Below are 23,563 nucleotides of genomic sequence, written 5' to 3'. Positions count from 1 at the left end.
TGACTGGCCGACGGATAACCCATGTGTAAGGTCCTCTAAAATGTCCAGTTGTAGTCAGATGGTGACTTCCGGCCTTTATGAACTTGTCATGTACCTATCTTCACATTGTGCAGTTCAGAAGTACATGTACACACTGAGGTGGTGCCTGCATGATTTCCTTTCACTAGACAGTCACACCCCAAACTGAAGGAACACTTGTAAGCTATTTCCTCTTTCATTGGCGTTGCCCCAGACTTACTCAGGTAATGTCAGAATCTACCTCTGCAGGTGAGACTAACTGTGAAAGAAGAGGCGTGAGTCACCACAGCTTCGGGAGCTTTATTTTTACTTAGAAAATGAGTCCATACCCCCCACTGATTGTACAATGTTCTTACAGTCCTTTCTTGCTTTTCAATAAACATTTTGTAGAATTTTCAATAATGGATTCATTTCCTCGAAGCAAATGTTGATTTTTGTGTAGTTTCTGCTGAGTGTAAGAGTCAAGTAGGTAGGAGGTGTGAATGTGTACCAACGGGATTGTTCAACCAGTCCTCAGTCTGAGGAAACATTCCAGGTAAAATGTACATGAATGCAAAACTGAGTTTTGAAAAGTTATAAAAGTTTTATTGCAATTTGTGGCACAGGAAACAAAATGGCAATTTCACATGTAAGAACATGAGAGTAAAAAGAAAGATGTGCATTCCCGTCAAAGTGCCCTTATTTAGTTTGACACCTTTTACTCAAGCCAAACATTTAAGAGATTATGTACCTTATGAACAGGAAGAAAACATGGCAAGGAATGCATTTCAAAGGAAAGCTGAGAAGTGTCATGTCAGTACCACATTCTGTAACAAAAATAAGGTATGACAGAATTCTGGCTGCTCACAAGTCAAAATGTAAGGTAACACTTTGGGGTTTTCCTTGCATGAGTCCTTTGAAATTAACTGGTCTTATAAATATCTCGCATGCCTTTTGCACATAAAGATGTTCTGCTCGTATGACTTTTCAAAGCCCTTTTACCACAATGTCCCATTCCCCAAACACTACCAGCTCCTGGCAAGTGATGTTGGGCAATAGTGAAGTGAAAGCAGGATGGCACAGAGTCCAGCTGTTAGCAAGGGTGGAGACCATGCAGCCCGTAACTCCTCACAGTCAAGGTAAACCAGAGAGGGATACGACAGGCTAGGCTGAGTCGGGAGTGGAAGGGGTTGTGCCTGCACACAGCTGTGTTATGATCCCTGAGGCTCCAGCTCTGATGCAGGGGTGTTGTCTGGCTCCTCGTCATTGTAGATATTCTCCGCCTGGGAGAAGAACAAGGAGCATGAGGACAAATTCACAGGTGTGATAAGGGCACTGGAGATACTGACCTGGAGAGTTTGTTTCTAGATCAACATGGAAATGGCTCTTATTTGACTGTCGATTAGAAATTGGGTTGACAAGGAGCATAGCAAAGCCATGGTAATATTAATGCCTGACAAAATACTGTAAAACCTCAGATCATTACTACAGACGTAAAGAGAACCAGGCCTTTATTAGCGGACATTAGAGAAGCATCGTTGGTTCACCCTGTTCTCTAGTTAATACAAGCCCACCATTTCCTTCATGTTCACCTGTTGTCTTTATTAAATTCAGTCCGATGTTAAATACAGCTGGAGTCATGTCAGGCTTTTAACTGCCTTTTTCCTCAGTTGATTAAGTCAATACAAATAAAGCTCATACCTTCCTCCAGTTGGTATTTATGCCTTCCTTTCATAAGTGCGCTATTAAATGTCAAGCTAGGATTTCCACCTCATGGTTGCAAGCCTCCGCCAACTAGTCAGGTTGCAGTTTATATAAATATCTGTCAAGAATTTGAAGGATCTAGCTATCTATCTCAAAATCAAATGGCTTGCTAATTTCACTAAAAAAGCACAACTACCTGCCATTCAGCTGTACTAAGATGGTGACCAGCCATCGGTTTTTATAGACTGATTGGATGGCTTGCTGTGTGCATTAAACCTGCACAAACTTCATCCTGCTGAGGTCCCTTTGGAAAGTGTAGAGAAAATAGAAAACATGTTTTATAGGTGTATGTATATCTCTGGTATACCACAGATGTTATAGTGTGAGCAACTGCCACATCGCAGTAAACAGCTCGTCAGCTGGAACATCACAATGTTAATCGAGACAGAGGCGTGATGTTCCAGGTTCAATAATATTAAAAAATTGCAAATTGATACATGCGAAGACATGAGCTAACATACTACTACTTCTCACCATCTGCCAGACTTGCATGATGTTGTCCTCGGACACTGAGCATATGACCCAGGGTTCACTGGGGTTCCAGGAGAAGTCAGAGATCTTTGCTGTGTGGCCACCGTGGATGAACTGTTGGAAAAAAAAGGGGGAAATTAGCGACAGGGACAGGGCAAGCAGGAGTTTGGCACAAACAACATGTTCAAACTCCAAATCTGAACAGTGTATGTGCTCTGAAACTGACTGGAAACACTTAAGACGCTGTTTCACGTCCTTATTTAACTGCAATTATGCCACTGATCAACCACTTAATGTGATAAATTATTAACAAAGTGATGAAGTCAAAATGGGCCAGTCACCTAGACAGCTGAAGCTAGACACACCTGGATCAACACTTGCATGTTTAAAACAGCTCGAAGCGTCATTTTAGCGATCTTCCTGTCCAATTGCAGATGACAATCCCCCTTCCTACTCTCTATATCACCACATTAACGTGCAGCATAATCGCCAGACATAGCAGCAAATCTAATCTGTCATTAGAAGTGACAGGGACACCAGATTTTTTTAAATTGTACTTTATTCTTTATTTTGACTTGTAAAATCCAGTTAAATAAAAACTACAATATAATATTTGTTTGTGTTTACGTGCAGGGAGAGTTTATGGCTTCTGTCAGAGCTATGGATCTCATGATGACTGCAAAGCTAAATGTAACGTTGAGGGAAAAAAAAAAAGAAAAAAATCATACAGTAGTACACAAGCACAAACATATAAACCTGGGCTAAATATGTTAAGTTCTAAATCAAAGCCACATGTGAGATGTCACAAGCACTTCAAAGACAGGATTTTTGACCTGTTTGAAAGAATTCAGCTGCACAGAAATGAACATTGATATCAAATAAACAGCTGGGCTGAACATAATTTTTTTTGGCACCAAACACTGGTGCTACAGAGGTTGAAAGTTTGGTTGCATGTTTATTAAAGTAGCTCTCTCTAGTCTGGGAAAGAGATGTTAATGAGCAGAGAAGGATCTTCATTGGCTTGTGTCTAAACAAACTACAACAAACTCTTTTCATGACTGAACAAACAACGCTTTACTTTGTTTATATGTGGTGGACTCTGCCACCTTTTCTAGCTTCAAACTTCATTCTGGGACCTTATTTTCCTAGAACAGCTTGTTTAATCACTTATGGAATAAATATTGCATTATGACCTCATTGGTATTTTACATATTAAAATTTGAATTTATTCTCCAAAACTACATATTGCCCCTTTAAGAGCAATGGAATCTGCACATTAAAACAGATAAATGGAAAAGTGTTGTATACCTTGTTTTAAATTATACAGATGAACCTTAAAAAGTTGACATATTGCCCAGCACTATGACTTACCAGCAGCTCAGGTGGCCCATCCTCAGCGTCCTCTGCTGACTGCTCCTCACCGATTTTACTAAATAAAAGAAAGAAAATGGACAACAGTCTGTGTGGCATAGTTACTCGTCAACAAACTATATATCAAATGTGATTTCCACTTATATAAAACACCACATTGTGTGAGCAGTGTTGGCTATCCATCTCTGTTTTGTTGGGATTTAAACATGAAGGGGCATTCCTGAACACTACAGCCTTGTGTTTGTCCTCAGATAGAGGCATGTGAACCACCATTTGATAGCATGTCATTATGAAGATCTTTATTGAGATGGTTAGTGGCAAGTTAAGATTTATTGGGAAAACATCATATTTAAGAATACTGTAAGCAGAGAACACAACCAAACTGAGGATCTTTTCTTAAGTTATTAAACTATCATCTGAAGATCTAATCTTTGTTACATGAGCCATATCAAAATACAAACAGTGTATTTTGGCTGTCATGCAACCTACTCATTTTACTCAGCAGAGGAGGATTTTGCTGTAGTTGCTTTTTCTTTGTTCTAATGATTTATTTATTTTATTGTTTGTGTGTCCTGACAGGTGAGATCACACAAATGAATGAGCTCTCAGGAGACATGACTAGACAGCCATTTGTTGTTCTTCAATGAGCTCGAGCCACACACCAACCCAGAAGGTTTCTAGCAGTTTCATTTTAGCATGAGTTATGTTATATGTTTAACTAATAAGAGGTACAGTGGACACTTCTTACCTTAGGTCCCAGACATTGAGACGTCGGTCGGTGCCACTGGAGGCCAGGATTGTCTCGTTGTGAGGAGACCATTGGACCTAAGGAATTGGATAGTTGGTCACTGGCAAGCTGATGTAGTGACAGTCAGCATGGACTTTTTTGTAAACGAAATTCTTAAGCACGATAAGATCCCCATTTTAGCTTGGCAGAAAAATTACTCCCAGTCGTCCCAACAGTCCCCAATGGTACTGCCAGGGGGAACTGTTGTTGCCATGATGGAATGAACTTGGTGTGTGTCAAGTGTCCACATACAGTGGGGCAAAAAAGTATTTAGTCAGCCACCAATTGTGCAAGTGCTCCCACTTAAAAAGATGAGAGAGGCCTGTAATTTTCATCATAGGTACACTTCAACTATAAGAGACAAAATGAGAAAAAAAAAAAAAAAAAAAAATCCAGAAAATCACATTTTCACACACTGTTGCTGGTATTTTGGCCCATTCCACCATGCAGATCTCCTCTAGAGCAGTGATGTTTTGGGGCTGTCGCTGGGCAACACGGACTTTCAACTCCCTCCAAAGATTTTCTATGGGGTTGAGATCTGGAGACTGGCTAGACCACTCCAGGACCTTGAAATGCTTCTTACGAAGCCACTCCTTCGTTGCCCTGGCGGTGTGTTTGGGATCATTGTCACGCTGAAAGACCCAGCCACGTTTCATCTTCAATGCCCTTGCTGATGGAAGGAGGTTTTCATTCAAAATCTCACGATACATGGCCCCATTCATTCTTTCCTTTACACGGATCAGTCGTCCTGGTCCCTTTGCAGAAAAACAGCCTCAAAGCATGATGTTTCCACCCCCATGCTTCACAGTAGGTATGGTGTTCTTTGGATGCAACTCAGCATTCTTTCTCCTCCAAACATGACAAGTTGAGTTTTTAACCAAAAAGTTCCACTTTGGTTTCATCTGACCCTGTGACATTCTCCCAATCCTCTTCTGGATCATCCAAATGCTCTCTAGCAAACTTTAGACGGGCCTGGACATGTACTGGCTTAAGCAGGGGGACACGTCTGGCACTGCAGGATTTGAGTCCCTGGCGGCGTAGTGTGTTACTGATGGTAGCCTTTGTTACTTTGGTCCCAGCTCTCTGCAGGTCATTTACTAGGTCCCCCTGTGTGGTTCTGGGATTTTTGCTCACCGTTCTTGTGATCATTTTGACCCCACGGGGTGAGATCTTGTGTGGAGCCCCAGATCGAGGGAGATTATCAGTGGTCTTGTATGTCTTCCATTTTCTAATAATTGGTCCCACAGTTGATTTCTTCACACCAAGCTGCTTACCTATTGCAGATTCAGTCTTCCCAGCCTGGTGCAGGTCTACAATTTTGTTTCTGGTGTCCTTTGACAGCTCTTTGGTCTTGGCCATAGTGGAGTTTGGAGTGTGACTGTTTGAGGTTGTGGACAGATGTCTTTTATACTGATAACGAGTTCAAACAGGTGCCATTAATACAGGTAACGAGTGGAGGACAGAGGAGCCTCTTAAAGAAGTTACAGGTCTGTGAGAGCCAGAAATCTTGCTTGTTTGTAGGTGACCAAATACTTATTTTACCGAGGAATTTACCAATTAATTTATTAAAAATCCTACAATGTGATTTCCTGGATTCTTTCCCCCCATTCTGTCTCTCATAGTTGAAGTGTACCTATGATGAAAATTACAGGCCTCTCTCATCTTTTAAGTGGGAGAACTTGCACAATTGGTGGCTGACTAAAACTACTGATAGGGGATTGGGTCCAGGCATGTACAGTGGGGCAAAAAAAGTATTTAAAGTTGTGGCTGATCGGTGTACATTCATACAAAGCTGTCTTGAACTAACAAATAATAACATTTCGAAGCAATTTAAGTTCTTACCTGGAAAATTTCATCTTTGTGGGACTCGAAGGAGTGGAGCTTTAGTTTGAGGTTCCTTAGATCCCACAATGCAACAGTCTGAGAGAAACATAACAAGCTTTGTATTAAACTTTAATTTCCGTCTATTCAATTTTATAGTTCAATGTGTTTTTGACTATTGTCTACCTTATCAGCAGAACCAGTAGCAAGAATGAACTCGCTGTAGGGGTTGAAACTCAGACAGTTGACCTCTGCAGTGTGAGCATCTACTGCGTGACTGGCTTTGGATGTATTGTTGGATCGAGTGTCCCATCTGGTGTAGGAGGGTCAGAGACAGCACTTATTTGCTTATAAATAATAAAAAAAAAATGCAATTTTAACTTCAGTAATCTGTTGTCCCCACTCACAAAACCAGAAAAGAGACTATGTATCAGTCACTTGCATCATGAGTTTCTGGTCGTCGGCCACTGAGCCAAATAGGGATTCGTGGAGCAAATGCCAGGAAACATCTTCCACCACTGCTGTGTGGCCAGTAAAGATGGTCTTGGCATCCACAATCTTCCCTTCCTTTGGGCCAGCCCCAATGTCCCATAGACAGATCGTCTAGAGTGAAATAAAGGAGGCACACATTTAATTTTCTATCGACTTTTTACAATGATCAAGGACACACGTTTAAACAACTTTTAAAGCAGTTACTTTTAAAATGTAAAAACCTTTTTATGTGACACGATTATTTTTAAGTGTTTAATATATTTATTTGTATGATTAAGTCTGAGTCACTTTAAAGCAGTTCAGTTATTTTCTATAATAACGATTTCATTCATTCCTGGCACAAAATGGAGAATGTAGAAGAACTGAAAGTACAACAAAAAACATCAGTATTGGCCTCAGCGATCGGCCAAGTTGTTATTTTAAGCATCAGTATTTGCCCAGAATTTCACAATCAACAATCATTAAATGTAATCAACAGCTGCTTGGAATGCAGGAAAGACAAAAACATCACAGCATGGTAGACAAAGTAACCCAGTACATTTACTGTCCTTAAGTACAATTTTAAAGTGAAACTTGCGCCAAAATGCAACCTAGGCTTTTTTTGTGAATGTATATGAGTCAAACCTTTGTGTAAAAGCATAATTAAGACGAAAGAGGCAATTTTAAGATTTACTGTAATTTCGTTTTCGGGTCAAGCTCATTTTCTCAGTGCAAGGGGCACTTTTGCGATAGCATCAAAATCGCTATTTTTAAAACATTAAGAAGGCTAGACACAACATGAAACTTTGCCCATAGTATCAACAGGGTCTCTACACATGAACACGAGCATTGAGAACATTGTTTGTGTACACAGAGTTTGCTGAAAAGAAAGTTTTTGAACAACTTGCCTTAGCAGTAGCTTGGTCCGGCCCAGTCAGCTGAAAAGTGTCGATCTCAGAAGACGACGTAACATCTAAAGCTTAGTTCCATATAAATGCATGGATAATTCATTGTTTTGTCATTAATGAAAAACAATATTGACCTTTAAGTTAAAAAAGGAGCCTCATATAAGAAACAATACTAAAATAAAAAGCCAGAAAAGTCACATGAGATATTGTGTGGATAGTTGTTGCCGGAAGACAGTAGCGGTCCTTCACGTTAAGTCGCAATCAGAGATCGATACTTCTCGGCTGCCATGACGGCTGGGAGCGGAACAAGCTACTGCTAAGGTGAGCTGTTATAAAAACTTTCTTTTTTACGGTGGCCCTGAAAGCTCACAGCACTGCAACTTAAGAAAACCCATGCAAAAAGACAAAACACAAGCAAATTGACAAAACATTTTCATCAATCTGACAACACATGCACAGCATTTAGAAACACATTAGAAAATTAAAGCTGCAAGCAGCGTTGAACGGGCCCTCGCAGTCCACGCGCGTCGAGGCATGCTCAAGCACCACCTTCCGCTGAGGAAGTTGTTGCTTTATAATTCAGTGGCCTGCTATTGCCGGTATGAAATAATGTCTGCTCAAGTCAGAAAAATTCTGTGAACTGCTGCGTGATTCCCCAGACAAAGACTGAGTTGATAGTCCGCCTCTGGAGCTGGCTGAATAGAATGTGCACACGAGGCATGATGCAATGAAATAGTTTCAGGAAGAAGCTGAAAGCATCATCCTCCAGTAGCCTCACAAACCTTCCAGCTTCTCGCACAGTGGTAGGCTCAAACTCTCCTAATGGTTTCAAAACACTGGAAAATAGTGTTCACTGCACAGATATGGAAGTTCCATCTTACTCTGTTTGCTCTTGGGAGTCTGTGTGCCACCACTCTGTCACGCACACTGGTTCTCTTGGGAGATCTTGAAAAAAATCCAGAGAATCCAGCCAGGTCAGAGAAGAACCGATTAACTGATGGGATGTGAGATGTCACCTGCTGCATCATGAAAGCTGAAGAGGAAGAAATTGCAGCTCATGGGGGAGTTGCTGTTGTGCTTGTCCCTCTGGGGCTTTAACAGCCAAAAGTGTAAGTCCTATCTCTGAAATAAGACCCTCAGCTGAAAGCCAATAAGTATTCCTACATTTCTATGTATATATTGTCTATGTGAAGTAAAAGATGTGGGATCCAAATCAAGCTGAAGAGAACTTTTTCTCCAGTCCTTCCATCTGCTCTCAACTGTAGCGATGATGTCACGCACTCTAGCTCACGCAATACACACCCATTATAAAATCAGAAGACGGCCTACAAATCCTTAAAACTAAAACTGTGATGATTTGAAAACCGTAAAAGATTTTTAAAGACTGAATACATGCCCAATAGTTTGAGGTCTTCTGACTCTTTAAAAGTTAGAATGGTGTGTCTAGGTCAAACTATGAGGGACAAGGAGAGGTTGAAGAGGACTTGAAGATTTCCCCATTTAATCCCACTGACCCTAATTAGACTGCCACCAGGGCGCCACCTATTGGCCGATTTGCACTAAATTTTACACAAAGCCTCATCAGGCCATACCACACAACGATGAACATTTATGTGATAATCAGACAGTATTTTGTAAAGATATGCAAGATTGTCTGTTTTCAACACAATACGCAGGAATTTGTCATTTGATATTTCGGGCAGTTTATGGACTATCAAAATTCTTTTGATAACTTTTTGTCAGGAGGGAGCACAATCAGGGAACACATAGGTATGAGGTTTAATAATGTGCAACATATCAAATGGGAGTTAAGAGCCAAAAAACGCTTTTGCATTGAAAATAGCGCCACCTGCTGGTGAGACGGCCACCAGAGTGCCACCTAGTGGCGGATTGGTAAACCCTTCGTCAGATGTCCTCAGGAGCGCACTGACAATAAATGTACTAAGTTTCGACTTAATCCGATGAACTGTTGTGGAGATATAAAATACATCCATTTAAAGAGCGCCACCTTGTGGTCATCGCCTAAAATTTTGCACAGGGCCTCAGGGGCTCATGGCTAAGAAGTAACCTGAGTTTCATGTCAGTAGACCTGACCACTGTGGAAATATCCAACACTTCCTGTTTTGAACCAAATCTGCAGGAAGTTGTTATTTAATAACTTAAAAATTATTTGTCCTAATTAAACTCTTTTGATAACTTTTTGTCAGGAGGGTCCACAGATGCTGTGTGCCAAGTTTCGTGCAAATCAGTGAAATCACGACGTAGCGAAAAAAAACGGTAGGCGGAAATGGGCGTGTACGGTGGCCGGGAGGTGCAAACCAAAATTACAAAATGTGAAACACTTTTACGAAGCTTGAGACAAATTTACATTTTGGAAAACATTTCTACATATCATAAAACAAAATTACATTACCAAAACAAATTTACATTTCAGAAAACAAATTAACATGATACAAAACACTTTTACAAACGCCGAGACAAATTTACAAGTGGTGAAACACTTTTACAAGTCCCAAAACAAATATACAAATAACATCAACCGGAAAGGGAATGTACCAACTCCAGGGTTGAACCGGAAGTGATAACCCGGCAGCGGCCAATTCGAGTTGTTGTTTTTGATGGAGTTCATGTTGAGTTCAAGATGTGAGTGAGGTTTTGCCCGTTTTGTGGACAACATATGAGCCGTTTAACGCGGTTTTGTTCTTCGTGTGGTCGGTCTTTAGAGTTTTTAAGGGGCATGGACCAGATCGACGGACCAGATATGCTGCAGCAGGGACACTCGTACGCTGTAATTGTGGACATGATGTCATGTTTACACGGTGTGCACATCAGCTTGAGGTCACTGAAAAGCAAACTGAACAGGGCCGGGTCATATCGCAGAAAGGATTACTCCTCTACTCCTGATGTGAACACCGAGGCTGTGTCCAAATTGACTACAATAAGATTCATTGCGCGCCTAAAGAGAATAAATAAATAAATAGATAATGGCGACCTCAAGTGGCGCAGATCTCTCATTTAAATGTAAGTATTGGGTCTGTACTCAGTTTTTAGTCATTTCAGCCTCAAACGCCAGATATTTTAAACTCCAAGGGACCTTAAAACCTCAAAATATCAGTTAAAATACGTTGGTAATGCTCAGCTTAATGCCTTTTACTTTCAACCATTAGACGTTCAGAGGTTGACTAATATCTTATATCGTATTGTGGCTGTGAAGATGTTATAGACTCGTTTTACTTCTTATACATAAATGGACCAAGATGAACAGATTTAGATCAGGCTGTGATCCGTGAAAAGTCTAGTTAAACGTTGGAATAAAGAGCTATGTTTATGATTATTATCCTTATGATGATTAGATTTTTTTGCTGTATTGGAACTCTTTTGTCTGTTTCACATTTCATTGTGTTTTAGGGAGCAAACAGAGAGCTTCGTCACTGTCTGAGGTCAGAACAACATTAGTTCACAGGGCGAAACATTCCGCTGACTGGATGGGAGTAAGGCTATAATATATAATATTAAATAATAAATAGCCGATTTGTCAGTTCTGATGTCACTTTTTGTAAATCTTTGCATCCCTGTGTTAAAGTGATCTTGTGTTTACCTTTTCTCTTGCTTCAAGGAGGAAGGAGGACATGAGGCTGCAGAGAGGATGGAGAGGCTTAATTTATGAGTTATCTTTAAATTATTTGTTCATAATTGTTCATTTTATATAATTCATGAAATAAAATCTTGTTTTATTGTAACACATTGTCTATTCCATTCAGTATTCACAGCTTATGTACAATTTATAACAGCAAACAGCATCAAGTGCTACTTTTCAGGGACAACAAGGGATTGAATGTTTTCTTTTATTATTAAGGTCTTAACATTTACAACTACTTACAAAATTACAGCATAAATAACTATTTACAGATTATTATTCACTATGAACAAAAACAATTATCATTAAAAACAATATTAAAACAGTTAGAGATGATGTACAGTAACAGGCTGAGCAGGAGTCCCTGCATTGCTGCTGGGCTGGATGGTGTCAGTGGGACATCATCTGGGTCGGTACTCAGGGTGTTTGGGGTCCAGTCTCCTCTGTCCACCACATCGTCCATCTACTGGGTCTGCAGTTCTGACTCGATCGATGGCTGCCATGTCATTAAGAATGTTTTATGAAAGAGGCAAGAATTATAATTTCATACTCTAATTATAATAATAATAATAATCATAATAAATTACAGCAAACAAAACTATCTACCAAACATTTTAAATACAATGCCTTTAAAATCTCAATTAAAACCATATGTGGCGATCAGCAGTTTACGTCAGCATTAACGCAATGTATCAGTATGTTAATGACCCCAAACTGTTAGCTAGCTAATAATGATAATATTGATAACATTACTGTGGGTGCAATAACAGGTTTACCTTTCCACGGTCCTCTCAGCCGGAGATAAACCAGAGCCACTTCTCCTCTTCCTTCACAAGCACGAGGATTAAAAAGCAAATCAGGAATTTCCCTGAAGCTCAAACATATTTGACAGTCTCTTCTTGTCACTTTTGCGGACCTGTGCTGCAGAAATAGTGACGTGCGGGTAGGGGTGGGAACATCTGATGACGCAACCAGGAAATGCTCCGAAGGATAGACTGTCCCATTTCACAACAGGCTAACGCAGCCTGCAGGTCTCTCTGAAGGACCCTGCTTTTGCTGGCGGCGAAGGATGGGTCCTTGAAGGATGCTGCCCCTGAATTGGGACACAGCTAACAAGCGCGTATTTGCAGCGCGTTTTTCTAATGTGTTGTGTTGTGGTCTTTGGAGCGTGATTTTCTAATGTGTTGTGTTGTGGTCTTTGCATTGTGTTTTTCTAATGTGTTGTGTTGTGGTATTTGTAGCGCGTTTTTCTAATGCATGGATTAAAGTTGTCTGTCGCTACGACGGATTTCCGTCATTCAAACTTCACAGAGGCGACTTATGAGATCAATGTAGATCGGAGGAGAACAAGTGTTGGCTGGTTTTTAATGACAGATTGTCACACTCTACAGCCAATGTGCATCACTTTTAAGTGTCCTCTGGAAACACTTCCATTGTGTTAGGGTCTATTTGCAGCGTGTTTTTCCAATGTGTTGTGTTGTGGTCTTTGCATCACGTTTTTCTAATGTGTTGTGTACAGTGTTGCCAGATCAGATTAACAGTTTCCAGCCCAATTACATCCTAGAACCCGCCCAATCCAATAAAAACCAGCCCAAACCACGAAGTTGCCAGACACCCATGTGTGTGTGTGTGTGTGTGTGGGGGGGGGGGGGGGTTGGGGGGGGGGGGGGGGGGGAGACGCCAGCAGGGGGGGGAGATGCTTCTCGCCGTCAGCCAGACGCTTCTCGCTGTCAGCCGGGGGGTGGGGTTGTCGCTTTTTTTTAATTTAACTTGCTCCTCCGGCGCTCCTCATGGGCTCCCGCAATTCAGAGTGCTGTTTTCACAATAATAAAAACTCGCCAAATGTGGACAAAAGCAGCCCAAATTTTATTCACCCAATTTTTATTCACCCAATTGGGCGGAAAACCGCCCAATCTGGCAACACTGGCTGTGTAGGGGTCTTTGCATTGCGTTTTTCTAATGTGTTGTGGTCTTTGCAGCGCATTTTTCTAATGTGTTGCGTTGTGGTCTTTGCAGCGCGTTTTCCAAATGCTGCAACTCCTGGTGATACTACGAGCAAAGTTTTATGTTGTGTCGAGCCTTCTTAGTGTTTTAAAAGTAGCGATTTTGATGCCATAGTAAAAGTGCCCCTTGCACTGAGAAAATGAGCTTGACCCACAAACAAAAACACGGTAAATCTTAAAAGTGCCTCTTTCGTCGTAATTATGCTTTTACATGAAGGTTTGACTCATATACATTCACAAAAAAAGCCTAGGTTGCATTTTGGTGAGAGTTTCACTTTAAAATACTTGAACTTCACTTGCGTATTTCCATTTTATAGTTCCCGGTTATTTCAGCTGGGGATATTTCACTACATTTATTTGACAGCTGTAGAGACACATTAATTTAACAGAACACAATCAGCTCATAGAATATGATACGTTGTTTCAGACTGGTACAACCTCACAGTATTTTTTGTTACTTACATGGTCATCAGAGGCACTGAGTAGATTGCCGCTGAGGTTGGGATTCCAAGAAAGGCCGTACCCTTCTTTTTGGTGGCCTTTCAGCCTCATGTCAGGACTACACTCTCCACTGGGATCTGAAACATATAAATACACACTGCAATCACCTACACACTGTGTGACTGATGTAAGTGTGAGTATTCTGATGCTTGTAGTCATTAGTACATAAGAACAGCAGTGATCCAACCTGGCTTTGATGGGTGCTTATTGTAGTTGAAAACCAGCACGTCAGAGGTGGGAGTCTTGGTAGCGATGATGCAGTGATTCTGGGGCATGTAGCGGGCTCGATTCACCTCTCCTTCATGGTTTATCTTGATCTCGATCTCTATTTTCCCACTCACTGAACCAAATCCACCAAACTCTGACAACAGAAAAATTAAGAATTTGACACCAGGCACTTAACAACTGTTGGTTAAACTTGCTAAACTTGCTAGGCTAACTCTGAATTTAGCATCTCCCTGGTTCCCTCCACAAAGAGCCTATGGGATTTCTGTAAATGGATTTTGGAATATTGCCAAAAATAATCTGTGTTACACACAATTTTATGATACTTGCACGTTTTGTTGATCAGGATAATCTTAACGGATGAACACTACTTTGTGATTTTCGAAGCTTAAATTAAATCTCTAGTGTAATACTTGTCCTCTTGTCTCTGCATCTAACAGAGGTCCTGTTTCGGTCATAAATTACCAAGTTGACTGTTTTCTCTAAAGGCGCCTGTTTGTCTCAAAACCTCTTTACCAAGTAAGAAGAGGCAATGTTTTTCTTGCTATAAGCACGTCACTGGAGACTTCTTTTAGTAATTTACAACGAATAACCACATCTGGTCTTCCCCCCTTCCCTCCGCTCAAAAGAAGATGAACTCCTTTTCCTCAGGTCAAACAAGGTCTAGCACGATAGTCTTCTCTCTCCACATCAGAAGGCATTAGAAATGTTTTCTAACACAGATGTTGTGATTTAATGTGTCTTTAACAACTGTAAATTAGATAATGACATCAGATGTCTACATCTCTCTCTATCTTAAACAACAGATACATTCTCCAGTGGGGGAAGAAGTTGGTTGGGGGAAACCTAAACCTAATGGGTTTTTTTTCGAAACATTAAAAACAATAGTTTAGTTAAATTAAACTTTTTTGAGTCTAAACTCACATCACAGAAGGAGTGACGCTGTCAGCCGGCCACCCCTTTTGGTCCGCCTGCTGCAGGGTCATAAAACAGAGAACCATGCTCTCTCCATCACTTCTCTTCTGCTCTTCTCTTCTCACCTGTCTTCTCCTAACTTTTTGCTCCTCTCTTCACTTCTTACTTTTCATTCTTTGTTTTTTTTGTAATTATACCCTTTACTTTATTATTATTTTTGCGACAAGCTTTAAGACAAGTGAATTGAATCACTACTTTAAGTGCTTCACTTTTTATTTTTAACAGAACTAAGTTCTTTTTTTTAATTTTTAATATATCGCTTAAGTATCACTGCCTGATCCAGAAGAAGTTGAATTAGTTCAAGAATCATAACTTAAGAACCACCACTCGAAACCACAGAGAAAATGTCTTTTTCAAGACTATCCTCATTTGATGAAGAACGTTGCAGTTATTGTCTGATTCAGAAGCTGTCCAAGTAGCCTCCAACGAAAGAGAGACTTTGTGTGCACCCAACCGAGACAGACTTTGCCCCCAGCGCTTCCAAAGCAAACATCCCCGCTGGGCCTTTTGGACCGAGAGTTCCTCAACAGAGTACCGGCCTTCCCTCTGGCTATTGGACCGACACGGCAAGCCCGCAGTCAAACCGAGGAAACCAAAACTTTAGGACCTCCTGACTCCCAGACAAAGCAGGCTGAACGTCTTCATACAGCTGGATCCACACACGTGAGAATGAGTTGGTGTCGAAAGTTCTGACTTCTGTCTAGGTTCTGACTTCCATTTTATAAACTTAAGGAAATTGAGATTAGGGTCTCTTTAGTATTAAAATGTACTCCCGTGATATTCAATATATAAAAACCCGGCCCTTTAAATTCACCATCTGCCGACGGTCACATAACTATCACTTTGCTTATTACAGTCCTTACATTTTCTGTTATCTGTTGTTGTTCGTCTAAAAGTGTCATTTCATTAATTTTACCCCAAATTATTTAGTTAATAAACATATATAAACAGGTCTGGAACTTAATTTTAATGTGCAGAACTGATGGATCCGTGTAAAGAAATCACTACTTCAGAATATGAGATTAAATACAGATTTTGAAATGGAATAAATTGATTTGGAATTGATTTGAACTGTTCCAGCCAAACTTGTACAGTTAGATTTCTGGAATAATTCCCTCCGTATTATTCCAATAGTTGAACAACGGAGGTGGTGCCCCATTTACGAGTGTGTTATTAATCGCCAGTGATTAATTAGCTTTATTATCAAGTGGTGTATATCTTACACTTGATGTAAAAAGCTAATGCTTGGCTATAAACAGACTACACTGTGGTCGAAATCATCACCACCAGTAAACACCTTACTACACAATTTATATCTACATTTTCTATTAACAGATTAATGCACAAGTTATAAAGTTCCACTGTAAACTAGTTCAAAAAGTTCATAGACTCTGAGATGAGGGATACGGACATGCAAAAATACTAACTGATTTCTGGGTTTTAGGACTCATTACTAAACCACTCTATATAACAGTGGCTTATATTATCGGTAGATTACAAATCAATTATTTTTATTGTTCTGACATTGAAATTTTAGCCAATTATTGCCTCCAATAGTGCAGTGCCTTGACTGCAGATACATCAAACTGGTTCTGACTATTTGAATCATCAACACCAACACTTGTTATCCAAAAATCTAACAAAAGGAGGGAAACAGGACAAGAAATAGAAAACCTGTTGAATAAGCAGAACATTAACTTAAAGACAGTGCACACTAGTGTTGCAGTACAAAAGACTCGTCCTAAAAACACTTTAAGGTCTCAGTCTCCTCTCCGATTTAATCACATTTTAACTCTAATATTCTGTCCAAACAGGGCGCTAAAACATGGAAAAAGAGAGCTGAATAAAGATGGTGACGTTGATTTTAGCTTGTTTGTATTTGTTTGCTCAGAGGAAACAAAGGAAAGACATATAATACATAATAAAATAAACATACATTTTCCCATGGTACACATATACATTCACAAAAATACTATAAACATGGCAATAAAAGAGGGGAGCAAAGAGGAATCTTCATTTGTTTTCTTTGGGTGTTTTACCAGGCCTGTGGATCTTCCAATAATACTCAATAAGCTGGTGAAAAGGGCTGGCTCAGTCTTGGACTGTCCTCTGGACTCCGTTGAGGAGGTGGGTGAGAGGAGGATGTTAGCCAAGCTGACATCAATTACTGACAACCCCTCTTAACCCCTACATGAGACTGTGGGGGCCAGCTCCTTCAGCAACAGACTGCTTCACCCACGGTGTAAAAAGAAAGGCTACTGCAGGTCATTCATTCCAACTGCTGTCAGACTGTTAAACACAAATAACCCTTAATGTAGCACTCTAAGCACCTACTTATCTTGCATTACTTGACACTTCTACCTCCGCAATCTTGTGCAATTATCCTGTGCAATAACACTATTTTGATTTATTTTGATTTTTTTCTTACATATTCATATTCTTTCACTGAGTCTGTTTATTTCAAACACTGTATTTTTACATCCAGCCTTCAACCATGCAATACTTTACAATTTACTTAAATGTATATAATGCACATTTACTGTATACAATTCACACTTACCTCCTGTATACAATGCATATTGCCTCCTGTATATAATGCACATAGCATATAGTCTTTCTATATTGTGTCTTTCTCTCCTATCTAAATCTTTTTTTTTAGTATTTATTAAGTCTTGTACTTATTGTATGTCTGTCTGACTGTTACTGTAACAAGTGAATTTCCCCGATGTGGGATGAATAAAAATCTAAAATCTAAAGTAAAGTCTAAGTCTTCCAGAACAATCTGAGGAGAGCCCAAGGTCTCAACCCCGCAAAGTCGTGGTCTTATTTCAGTATTGATACACTCTGGTCTTGGTCATAACTTGGTCTCAGTTTACGTGGTCTGGACTGAACAACTGGTGCACACTACAAGATGGAGAGGAGCGGATGAATGATGCGACAGGACTGGTGGCTGATTTATTGTAAAAGGCTCAGAAAACCTCAGAAAAGGTTTAAAAAGTTTTAAACAGAAATGTTTAATTAAAGGACTTCTGTAAAAAGTAAAGTGTAAAGTATATAAAATAATAATTCCTTTCCAAAAGGAGTAAATTTGCAGTAGGGAGAGAGAGAGAGAGAGAGAGAGAGAGAGATAGCTTCTTATGGTGTAAGAAGTATAATGCTATACCAATTTGATGATGCTGTCTTGTCTTTGCCACACGTGATTTTGCCATCTCTGAATCAGTAAACATGTTCTGGAAGAGCTCTCCTATCCCCTCATTGGAGTTTTATGAGTGGTGTTTAGTCACTGTTTCAAGGCACCACAGAACCTCAGCTCACAACGTTGAAGAGGGGCATAGAGTTTGCTGTCTGACGTCTGTCGTAGGTCTACTCACCATAGGTGTGATTGGCAAAGGACAAAAAAGCATTAAAATATACGGCTCCACTATGTCTCTCTTTACATTAATTTTGTCCTGTTGTTGGCTTCAGCTGAGAAAGAATGTTCAAACTTCTTAAAACACAGTCTTTCCCCTAGTTTTCTTTGTAGCAGCGGTGCTCTGAGTCGGTAACCTAACAACACTATGGGGATCCAGGGGAGGGCAATTTTGAAAAATAATCCTTTAAATGGACTGGGGAGATTTTCATAATTTCAGAATCTAAGACATGAGACAAAATGGTGTAGAAGTTGACATTGCTGCTTGAAAATATGTTAACCTCTTGAGCATCAGAGAACTTTTTTACCATTATTATTTATTTTTTATTATTATATATTTTTTATGGAAAAACAATCTGTTTTACAAGTCAGTGGGCCACATGACATGGAAGCTATTGAGAAAAAATTAAAACAAATATAGCCGCAAGCGGCAATCCGCGGGTTCTAACCCCTTTCGTTCCAAACCGGCCACCCTGACCCTCGGCCGCCGTGTTCCTCAAAGATCTGTGCAACTCATAGCCATTGAGGTATCTGGATGGCAACACATTCTGATTTTTGAGTTTACTTAGTTTAGATTCAATGATGACTTATTGTTTCTCCTCATGTGAGTTAAGGAATGCAGACAGAGGGAGGCTCACAGCTCCAGGGGTCCTAGAGTAGTTTTTCAACTGTGTGAGGGCTAAAGGTTAGCAGGCGGCAGGCCATCATAAAGTACTAAACCTGAGGTTGGCCCACACGCCTAATGGTGGGAGATGTCTAAACGTTTATGTTCCCGTAGAAGGATAGAAGTGTCAATTTGGGGATAAGACCTAAAGTTGACCGCAGCCAAGTTAGATGAGTTATGAAGGAGACAGGTCAACTCCTCTTTTAGTCTATTGGATAATTTACCAAAGTGACCAATTAGAAGAAATGGGTGTGTACTGGAAAAGGGACTCTAAAGGCCCGTGCAGGAAGAGAAGAGGATGTTTGGCACTTGGTAGACCTCCTGAGAGCAAAGGCTGATAGGAGTTCTGATAGAGCAGAGGGTAAATCATTTTGGCATTGTTTTGTCCACAGATTTGATAATATCAGAAAGCGGCCGCTTCTGAACTGGACTCTAGATTTTGTTTCAATAAAGATTGCTCTATCATTCTACCCAGCCTTGCCTCCGCAGAATTCTTTTATCATCAAACGACACGCCGACTTATTGGAAGAGGAAAGCCCAGAAACTACACCATGATAAGCACCAGATTTCTCCAAATTGGGTTTTCAGCTACATGCTAATGGCATTTATAGCAGCCCCTATAGGTTGAGCTCAACATGCTTTGGTAGGCAGATTCCCAGTCCTGTTTTTGAACCCCCCTGTGATGATAGGGCAAAGGGTGTGGGAGTTATGGCCAATAATTTCTAAGCCCTGCCCTTTGTGAAGATACATTGGTCCATGGCAGCCATGTTTTTAGACCAGTCTGGCTCATTTATACTAGAATGTGTATATTCGGCCCCTGAAACGGCATACAAAATTTGGTGCTGATACAGTCAATCTTTCAAAAGTTCTATTCATTTTACTGTTTTCAACATTATGCAAATTGGCAAAAAATCTGTAAAAGCGGCTTTCGTGGTGCAAGAGGCTTTTGTGGAGGACTATCAAGAGGACGTGTATGAAATATTTCAAGTCAATAGCACTTATTGCTTGGCGGGGAGAGCCTTTCAAAGTTTACACCCTATTTTATAACACCTCCATCTGACGGATTGGGATCAAATTTTTGGAGCAGCATTTGGACGTCATTTATACTCAACGTACCAAGTTTCGTGTCTCTGGGTCTTTCCAGCTCGCCATAAATTAATGAGACGCAAACAATGATGGTTAATGACGAATAGGCCACGCCCACTTTCACCTATCAACATGGCACTCAAGATATTAATAATTGCCCCTAGAGCATGCATACCAAATTTGGTGAAATTCTGTCCAATGGTCTTCGAGATACGCATGTGTAGATTTTTTCAGCGCCCCCTATAGGTTGAGCTCAACATGCTTTGGTAGACAGGTTCCCAGTACAGTTGTGAACCTACCCACCAAGTTTTGTGATGATAGGGCAAAGGACATAGGAGTTATGGCCAATCATTTCTAAGCCACGCCCATTGCAAAAATACATTGTTTTTTGACCAATCTGGTTCATTTATACTAGAAATATGTCTTTTCATCCCCCGAAGCCGTATACCAAATTTGGTGTTGAAAGAGTCAATCTTTCAAAAGTTCTATTCATTGTACTTTTTTTCACATTATGCCGATTAGCAAAAAATCTAAGTAGGCGGAGCTTTACGGTCAAGGAGGCTTTTTTGTACAGCACATGGAGCTGGACTTGTGTGTCAAATTTCAAGTCAATCAGACTTACGGTGTGAGGGGCGTGGCCTTCCCAAAAACGCATTTTCAAGCCTTAATTACAGCGCCACCATCTGGCTGACTGGGCTCATATTCTTATAAAAGTTGATGCACATCATTTCCAATCAATGGGCCAAGTTTCAAGTTTCTGGCCCATTCCAGCTCACAGGAATTTGGGCTCAAGCGGCAGACAACAAATGAAACTAGAACTGCAAGCAGTTATGAGCGGGGTCAAGGCCCTCCGTGCGATTTGGACCGCGCGCACCGCAGAGCCCACGGAAGTTGGCCCAAAGGATGACAGGCTTGGGGCAGAAGTGAAGACACAGGCCAACGTCTGAGTCGTGGTATTCACTGTAATGGGAAGTGCACTGGAAGTGCAAAAGGCTGAATGTGTGTCGATTTGGATTTGTTGTAATAAGCCACGCCAACATGGACCAGTGATGACCACCTTCAAGATATGGCCTCAGGATTGGACCTACATCATACGGACCAAATTTCTTAAAAATCGGTATAGCTGTTCAAGAGATATGAACTTCCCATATTTTTAGCACCCCCTAGTGGCCAAAATCGCCAATGTTCAGCTGAAGAGTGTACGTGCCAAGTTTCATGCAGATCGGACAAATTCCCAAGGAGGAGTTCGAAAAAGTAGGTTTTGCATATGTGGCACTTTAGTGAACGAAATGTGCAGCAGAAGTGGCCGTGTCCTATGTCAGAAAACCCAGCTCTAGCCAGGGAAGATATGGATATAAGGTTTGCAAATGTGTTATTTAAAATGTGAAAGTTACAGGCAAAAACGCGATTGCATCCATTATAGCGCCACCTAGTGGAGTACATGTGCAATTTTTATTTTGGAAGAACTGTGTCCTATTCTTTTTGTATCATATACATTTCAAAGCTCTCAGCATAATAGTATGGCTGAAATTAATGTTTGTTGTTTATCTTGTAATAAGCCACGCCCACATTGACCAGTCATGCCCACCTTCAAGATATGGCCTCAGGATTGGCCCTACATCATACCGACCAAATTTCGTAAAAATCGGTGTAGCCGTTCAAGAGATATAAACTTCCCATATTTTTAGCGCCTCCTAATGGCCAGACTTCGCCAAATTCGGCTCATCCCTTCCTAGTGTCATGGCAACCAAGGATGTAAAGTTTGGTGTTAATAGCATTTAGTTTGACCGAGATATCAAACAGTTTACATTTTTATAGCTAGCTACAGAAATTTGTTTGTTAATAATTTGCGCATTTTTTGACCGAGCAAAAATCTTTTGATAACTTTAGATCAGATCAAGCTCAAGAGTGTACGTGCCAAGTTTCACGCAGATCGGACAAAATCTGAAGGAGGAGTTCGAAAAAGTAGGTTCTCCAGTTTTTGCTATTTTGCGGAAAAAACTTTCTAACCGGAACTGGGCGTGGCCAATCGCAAAGTGATTCAGCTCCATTCAGGGAATCTGGGGATACAAGGTTTTAGAATGTGCGACCTATGGTGTGGGAGTTATAGGCAAAAACATGTTGGCCTAGGTTATAGCGCCACCTCAGGCGGATATACGTAGTTTTTTGTGTCAGATATTCGCAGGAGTCTGGACCAACCCTCCAAATTGCACCGCCCTCCCTTGCACGGTTTAGCCTGCAGCATCACTTTTAACCGGAGAAAAATAAATATAAAAATCTTTACAATTACAATAGGGTTCCTAGCACCGCTAGTCCTAGGAAATGCGTATGCTTGCATACGCGTTCCCTCGGCCCCCTCGGGCGTGGCCCCCTAAAAATCTTTACAATTACAATAGGGTTCCTAGCACCGCTGGTCCTAGGAAATGCAAGCATACGCATTCCCTCAGCCCCTTGGGCTTGGCCCCCTAAAAATCTTTACAATTACAATACGGTTCCTAGGACCAGCGGTGGGGCTTGGCCCCCTAAAAATAAACCGGCACAATTTTAGAAGGGTTCTATCCCTTTCGGGGTTAGAACCCTAATAAAAATAGGTGTGTCTCATCCATCCAGTTTACTAATACAATATACTGCTGGATTGGAGTCACTCGGTCAAATTATATGGAAGATATTAAAAAAAAGGCAATTATTTTATATCAATATATTTATTCATCTAATCTAATGACGGTCCCTAAATCAGTTTAAAGCGATTCAGAGTGAGGCTCTGGGAGGTGAGCTAACCAGCCTCCTGCTGCTAACACTGGGCGAACCTCAGTACAGTCGCGGCCGGACCCAACTGAATATCCGCCAAAAATCCAACCTAAAACTAACTTCACCCTGATTCAATGAGTCGCCTGTTGCACCCTTTGAATAGGATGACGAGGATTTCAGTCATTCAACTTAAACGGTGACTTGTGGAAATTATACAAATAGCAGTAATGACAATAATAATCGATTTCCATATAACTTAGGGTGTAGTGCCTTCACTCTGTGCAACTTAAATTTCCCATCGCCCGTGATATTAATCCTACAAAAGTCATGTCTTTTTTTTTTTTTTTTTTCAGAATCCAGGAGCAGAATGCATATAGGAGAAACACTGACACATCAGATAACCTTCCGCTACGATTGCAGGCTCTTTGGTGGAGCTCTGCTTTGAATGAAGTTCCGTGACAAATGAATGGACTACTTGCGGAGTGACACGAAGACATGAATCAGAGGCAGAAAAAACATGGACAGCGGTGGCCGGTCATTATGTTTACCAATTCCCGACCGGTGCCTTGCGTATTCCCATCCAGGTGACATTCATTGTCTTTTTAAAGACGTAGCAATAAGCCTCTCGGCTGTTACCAACTACTGGACAAAGCCAGTCTTTGAATCTCGAGTCCTCTAACTAGAGGTCCGAAAAATTACATTTCCCCATGACTTCAGCAATAGTA

At 40.7% G+C, this 23,563-nt stretch overlaps 1 protein-coding gene across 2 annotated transcripts in view; it reads right to left on the bottom strand.

Moving 5' to 3' along the window:
- Positions 1-577: 577 nt before the first annotated feature.
- The window catches only part of LOC115580212 (histone-binding protein RBBP7), a 56,985-nt gene continuing 33,999 nt past the window's right edge, over positions 578-23,563 (bottom strand). Inside the window, exons 4-13 of one of the 2 annotated variants that reach the window (XM_030414291.1) lie at positions 13,919-14,095; positions 13,693-13,808; positions 6,654-6,814; positions 6,398-6,524; positions 6,233-6,310; positions 4,352-4,428; positions 3,604-3,661; positions 2,236-2,346; positions 1,898-2,005; positions 582-1,280 (exon numbers count right to left, since the gene is read on the bottom strand). In XM_030414291.1, the coding sequence (XP_030270151.1) occupies positions 1,940-2,005; positions 2,236-2,346; positions 3,604-3,661; positions 4,352-4,428; positions 6,233-6,310; positions 6,398-6,524; positions 6,654-6,814; positions 13,693-13,808; positions 13,919-14,095 (971 nt within the window). In that variant the 3' untranslated portion in view covers positions 582-1,280; positions 1,898-1,939. Of the gene's footprint in view, positions 1,281-1,897; positions 2,006-2,235; positions 2,347-3,603; positions 3,662-4,351; positions 4,429-6,232; positions 6,311-6,397; positions 6,525-6,653; positions 6,815-13,692; positions 13,809-13,918; positions 14,096-23,563 lie in introns of both variants that reach the window. The other variant, XM_030414290.1, reaches the window with a different exon arrangement.

This window comes from Sparus aurata, chromosome 4 (genome assembly GCF_900880675.1).
Source record: "Sparus aurata chromosome 4, fSpaAur1.1, whole genome shotgun sequence".
In the NCBI taxonomy this organism is placed as follows: Eukaryota; Metazoa; Chordata; class Actinopteri; order Spariformes; family Sparidae; genus Sparus; species Sparus aurata.
Note: the sequence above shows the minus strand (reverse complement) of the source record. Positions and strands in the feature narration are given on the sequence as shown.